Raw genomic sequence first — 6,000 nt, forward strand, 5'->3', positions numbered from 1 at the left:
ATAAGAGAAAGAGAAGCTCACCATGGCTGGCTTCACCCAACCCACCTAGCTGTACTGTGTGCGTGTGTGTGTGTGTGTGTGTGTGTGTGTGTGTGTTAGCATATGATATCAGTCATTGATGTTTGTGAACCAAAGCCTATTGATGTCCAAACTTGAGAACTTTAAGACTTGTGGACTTCAACTCCCAGAATTCCCCAGCCAGCATGGCTGGCTGGGGAATTCTGGGAGTTGAAGTCCACAAGTCTTAAAGTTCCCAAGTTTGGACAGCCCTGCTATTGTAGGAAAGAGCAACTTCTGCAGGGTTGAAGGCTTCCCCAACCACCTGGACACTACAAAAGGTTTTCTGATAGTAATAAAATGCTGTCACTGGAAAGATCCATTCATCTCTTTTAGGCTCTTTTTGGGAAGGGTGGAAAGAGGAGGTGGTGGTCTTTGAAAGGCAAGCAGCTTATAGTTCCACCCTTAACTAATCACTCAGAGCTTAAAAAACGTTCCCCGATTATGCTGCTGAAATTTCAAGTTACCAGGGGAATTAAAAGTAGAAATGGATGTTAGTTGCCTTGAGGTCTCCAGTCATTCCCACTCCTATTGGGAAGGGGGGAGGAATAGTAGCGGGAAATCAGTATGACAGGGATTTGGGGAGGGAGATGGGGGGTACACCAAGCTGTCCACCCCAATTTATCACTGAATGTGTTACGTGAGCCCAGCCAATTATAACTTACTCAATAAACCACCATTTATTGTGACATATAGCCCTTCCAGAGAGCGTGGCCTTTATGCCAAGCAAATTAGGTCATAGCCTTTCCTTCCCTACTCACTGTCTTACTCTCATGTTAACCTTATCAAGAACCTCTTCAGCCTTGCTGGATTGTTGGAAAGCAACCTTAACTTTACAGCAGAAGGCAAGGCAGGCTGAGGGAACAAGAGGAATAAATTGGAACTTGACAACTCTCAATTCTCTGGAGGCATTTCTGAAGCATTGCAAATGGTAGTTTTTTTTTTTTTTTATTAAAAGAGTTTTGTACAAACAGATTTCCCCCTTTTCACCCCCCCGCCATACAATGTAAATCTCATACAAATGCTATACCCCCCAACCCCCCCACAAAAATTCACTTTCAAATATTATACCAAATACTTTGCCCCCTCCCCTCCCCCCATCTTAAAATAGATTACTCGTAACCCCTCTCCTCCCAACAAACACAGTATAAGTTTCTCTTAGATTAATAATAACACATTGATCCCATTTTCTAAGCTAATTTAACATCTATAACTCTTAATATAAATTTCTCCTAGCATAACAATGTTTCGTTAATCCCATCTTCTAATTTATTCATACATATATATTGCCCCGCCCTCCACCCTAACCCTCCCCCACCTCCCACACAAACCCACCCCCTGACTTCCGCTGTATACCACTCTAACAATTCCAAACATCCCATATACTATTTACTCTGATCATCTATCGGTCTAAACATTCTTACCTAAAGGCTACATAATAACTCAAATGGCAAATGGTAGTTTTTGTTTGGATTATTTCCTTCATGTCATCTACAACATACAAGGACTTCAACAACTACTATGAAAAATAGACAGGCAGAAACTAGTAGGGTGCCTCCCCAAATACTAACTAGTAGTCAGAAAACTTGACCAAAACTGCTAAAAAACTATCAGCCTTTTTGAACAAGTCAAATCCAAAAATGTTAGGGAATTCTTGGAAGCTTGGCATTCGGGTAAATCAGCCATCAATAAATACATCAAGATAAATCATATTTACATAACATTCAAAAAGGACAATAAAAAACCTAAGGAGGAAACAAAAAGGCTGGAACATATCTGCTCTAGCAACCAACACTCAAATAAACAGGAATCAAAACCAGACAAACAATAAAAAAATACCCTAATCAAGAAACCAGTAAAGTTTACAGGAGATGTTATTATATATAAACCGGCTGCAATCCCCACACTCACTCACACGGATGACGTTACCTAGTTGGGTAATGAAATGTTTGCAAGCAAACAATATTGAGTTGAAAACTAGATAATTCAATTTTATCTCACATGTATATAAACTCAGCCTCTACTTACATAACCTCCATAGGAGACGGCAAGCTAGACACAAGAGCAGCAGAGTCCAGACCTGTTCAAAACCCTGCTGAGCAGTTGGCAGCACACAACTGCTCAACAGCTGCTGGTAAAACTCTTGCCGTGTAAAGGTGGCCATGGCCCCAACCTGGAAAGAGAAAGAGAGAGATGCGGGGCAAACCCATAAAGTTAGTTCTGGAGGCAAGTCAAGATTATTCTGAAAGGTATATAATCCCAAAGAATAAAAAGTCTGGAATAAGGTACACCGTCCTGTTCTTAAACTGGGATTATTGTAGTTATTTAACCATAATTTCCTTAAAGCCCACTTTCTGGGGCTCATACAACACACTGAACCATGTCAACCAACCACACAAGTGAGAATGATATAACCTACTACCCACAGTATGGTTAGGCCATTTGTGGTTCAGTGCATGGTATGAGCCCAGTTATAGTTAGGCATGCTAAAGCCAGCCAGTCAACAGGTCAAGTACCTCTTGACATAAAACCCATGTAACCATATACATCATCTCAGACACATCTGCCATTTCAATGGCACAACATAACCCAATGTTCCCTTCTTGAACTATTATTGCCCTTTTGTTTTAGAACTGTAGATTTGAAATAGCAACATGGGAATCCAGTCCAAGTATTATCCTAGCCCGACACCACTAAATATAGCTAAGCAGAGATGAGTCTGGAAAACATATAACTACAGCAACAAGATTGGGTTTCTCATGATTAACCTAACTATGGCTTGTTCAATTGGTCTCATTTTGTACACAACACATGCTGGACCATTAACTATGCAAGCTGAAATCACAGAATATAAGGAACTAAAATGTGATTTGTAAGTTTATGATAGTGTAGTGATACAATCCATCCTTGCTGACCCAAGTTCTGTGGAGGAAGAGACAAAGGTATAAATCAACTAAATAAGTCCACAAACATTACTGTATGGAAGTAAATTCTGCTAAACCCCACAGAATGTGACTATTTTTGCAGTACAGACGAGGAAACTAAAGCTTCTACAGTGATGCAAACTCTTTCTCTACTTTGTTACTTGGAGCTAATTCTTATTGACTATTTGTAGACTCAGTTTAGGAATAAAAACATTTTCCAAAAGAGCTCGAGAGAGGGGTTAGGCAGCATCATTAGCTGAAGGCCAGTTACCAGTCGCACAATAATAGCATAAATTCTGATTCTACGTCTTTTTTCCAAGATGGAATTAACAGTAAGCCTAGCAACAGGGGAGGAGAGTAGAAAAATGGGTGGTGGGGAGTAATACACAGCAGATGAATTGATGAACCATTGCAATAGGGAGGAAGACATGGCTGGAATGGCACATTTGCATTAAACCGTGATTTCATCACGATTTGGTAAACCAATGTAATCCAGGGTCACAAGATACAGGAAGGCAAGACCAATCAAAACATTTTATGGTTCAACATGAAGTAGGAACCCTGAGGATTTACTGGTCAGTGGCGTTAGCAGGCAGGTACAGAGACAGGAAGGAAATGCTGGAGCACAGAATGGAGGAGGGGAACGTGGCTTTTTAGACAAAAGAATCCGAAAGGAAAATCAAACGAGCCCCGTCCTGCAACTCCAAGTAACCCCTTGGCTTCTCGCTTCCTTTCTTAGCATAACCCCCCACCCCAACCTGATTTTTCTTTCTCACGGCACATCCCCCCCCCCCAGCCTCGGGATACTCGCCCGCTTTCCTTAAAAGGGAAAGAGCTAATGATGGGAATCCCACGGAAACGGCGGTCATCGCGTCATTTCAGAGAAAGAAAGAGGAAAATCCCTTCATTCGGAGACATAGATCTAAGAAGCCTTTTCCCTTCCCGCTACGCTGCATTGCGGGAGAGGCGAGAACTCGGCACCCCCTTATTGGGCACGGCTCTTGCTTCTCTCTCCCACCCAACTTGCCTTAATGCCTCTCATCCATCCCAGCACCGTCCCTCTAGCTCCTTTTAGGCCAGCTGTTCCAGCGGCATGCCTTAAAGCGGCAGGCACGGGCGTTATGGCTAACTCACCGATGCGTCTTTATTCGCACCACCCTCTTTTCCCCAGCTCTCTGGAGTTGCGTGGGTACCGGCCTTCCCCTCCCTCTCCCCCCCTCCCGCCCCCAACAGCTGGAAAACTGAAAAAGGAAGGAGAGGTAGGCGGTGGGGAAGGGGTGCAACGATCCTGTTTAAAGCTGGAGGTGGGTCGCTTGGAAATACCAATGAGAAGGCTGGAGAGGACTAGTTAAACCTGCTGAACGGCCAATCGCATGGAAAAGACGGGGGTAAGACGCAAAAAGGCAGCCAATGAGAAAGGGCGGGGCGAGAGGAGAAAGAAATTAGTCCGAATCTCCCCTTGAGGAATGCAGCCGCGTTTGCCTGCTAGGCGAAGCTTCATTTATACAAGGTCGCGATGCGCAAACATCAGCGGAAAGGAAACCGCGGGAGCGGCTAGCAAAAAGAGCTATTTACAGGCTTTTGTTCTGAAAACCTTATTCTCTGAAAGGAGGGTGAGCGTTGCAGAAAACCGCCATGTAGCATCCTCTGGGGAAAGCTTCAATGGTAGCCTTTAACCACTCGAAATATGGGTCAAGTAGTGTGCTTAGCAGAGATTGGGTGGGGAAAATGGAGTCAGTTCTTTTCAATCGGGGGTTGCACACGAGTAGGTCTGCGTTGTTGGCAGAGGGTTTGTAATACTTTAGATTGGCGGAGTGTTGTGATTCCTAAAGTGCTTAACAAGAGCATCCCGGTCAGCCACTTTTTGAACGTTTCTTCCGCTTCATTCCTAATCCTGCCTCTTCCTGTTTTACTTGGTGTGCACACTCATCTGTTTTTTTTGTGTTTTTTTTTTGTGGCATGCATTTGTTTTCCTATTTCTCTTGACATACCCAGCCCTCACTTTCACTTAACAATTTTATGGCATACTGATACACAGACACCTTTGGTTCTTTCATTTTCATTCTTCACAACAGATCATGTATTATTCACTACTTACGGTTCAACATTTGCATGTCTTGGAATTTATCTAGCTCTTTTTCCATCTCTGTTCAATATACATGCATTTATCTATTTGCTCTACTTTTCATTGTTTATTTACAACACAATTATTTGCCCAATTTTCCCTAACTGATACAACTATCTTAATCTTTGGTATGTTAATTTCCAGATTTAGGCTCATTGAGGCTTCATATAGTGAAGATATCACTTGTAATAAAGCATTCAGGTTCTGTGCATACAAAAATATGTACTGCCAACCAGAAACCACTGATATCACACAAATATTTCTTATACATATATCACAAATATGTTAACAACCAAAGGAGCAGACATTGCTTGCCTGCTATCTGCTTGAACCATTCACAAAACATTCTCATACATCTTTTGCTTTCATCATTCATTACTGCATTCAGCAATTAATCTCCATATTTATGCAAAGCCTTTCATAATTGAAGCCTAATCATTTTATCATACAGTTCTTTTGAACAAACCTACAGCAGATTTCACATTCACTTATTTCTCAACATGGGTTCTTCAGTGTTTTAATGTTCATGCAAATTTGATGGCACTTTGTCAGGCTTAGTTGACAACAGACAAAGCTAAGGAATGTTGAATTGTTTACTACTAAAACTAGGTTCTCAAAGAGCGCTAAGGTAACTGGGAAGTTGAACAAACAGCTCAGAACAAAGTAACAAACCAATTTTTTATAGTTGCCATGAAACACTGCTATAAATAAACTTGATTTCCCCCACACTATCATGTTATTGAATTTTTTTTCTCCTAAATCTCTACTCTTAAAATATACATGCAAAGTAAACTATAAAAAAAAAAAGGCTTCTGATTAAATCTGCTGTACCATAGTCTACTCCTGCCTGTCATTCTTGCTCTTTCTAGAGATGTGGAAGCTGCAATACTGTAT

At 41.7% G+C, this 6,000-nt stretch overlaps 1 protein-coding gene across 3 annotated transcripts in view; it reads right to left on the reverse strand.

The window, feature by feature from the left end:
* PORCN (porcupine O-acyltransferase) overlaps positions 1–4,435 on the reverse strand; it is a 29,674-nt gene extending 25,239 nt beyond the window's left edge. Inside the window, exons 1-2 of one of the 3 annotated variants that reach the window (XM_081934766.1) lie at positions 4,305–4,435; positions 2,086–2,230 (exon numbers count right to left, since the gene is read on the reverse strand). In XM_081934766.1, the coding sequence (XP_081790892.1) occupies positions 2,086–2,221 (136 nt within the window). In that variant the 5' untranslated portion in view covers positions 2,222–2,230; positions 4,305–4,435. Of the gene's footprint in view, positions 1–2,085; positions 2,231–4,008; positions 4,247–4,304 lie in introns of those variants that run through there. The other 2 variants (XM_081934765.1, XM_081934764.1) reach the window with 2 other exon arrangements.
* Positions 4,436–6,000: the final 1,565 nt, after the last annotated feature.

This window comes from Natrix helvetica (genome assembly GCF_964273705.1).
Source record: "Natrix helvetica genome assembly, chromosome: 1".
In the NCBI taxonomy this organism is placed as follows: Eukaryota; Metazoa; Chordata; class Lepidosauria; order Squamata; family Natricidae; genus Natrix; species Natrix helvetica.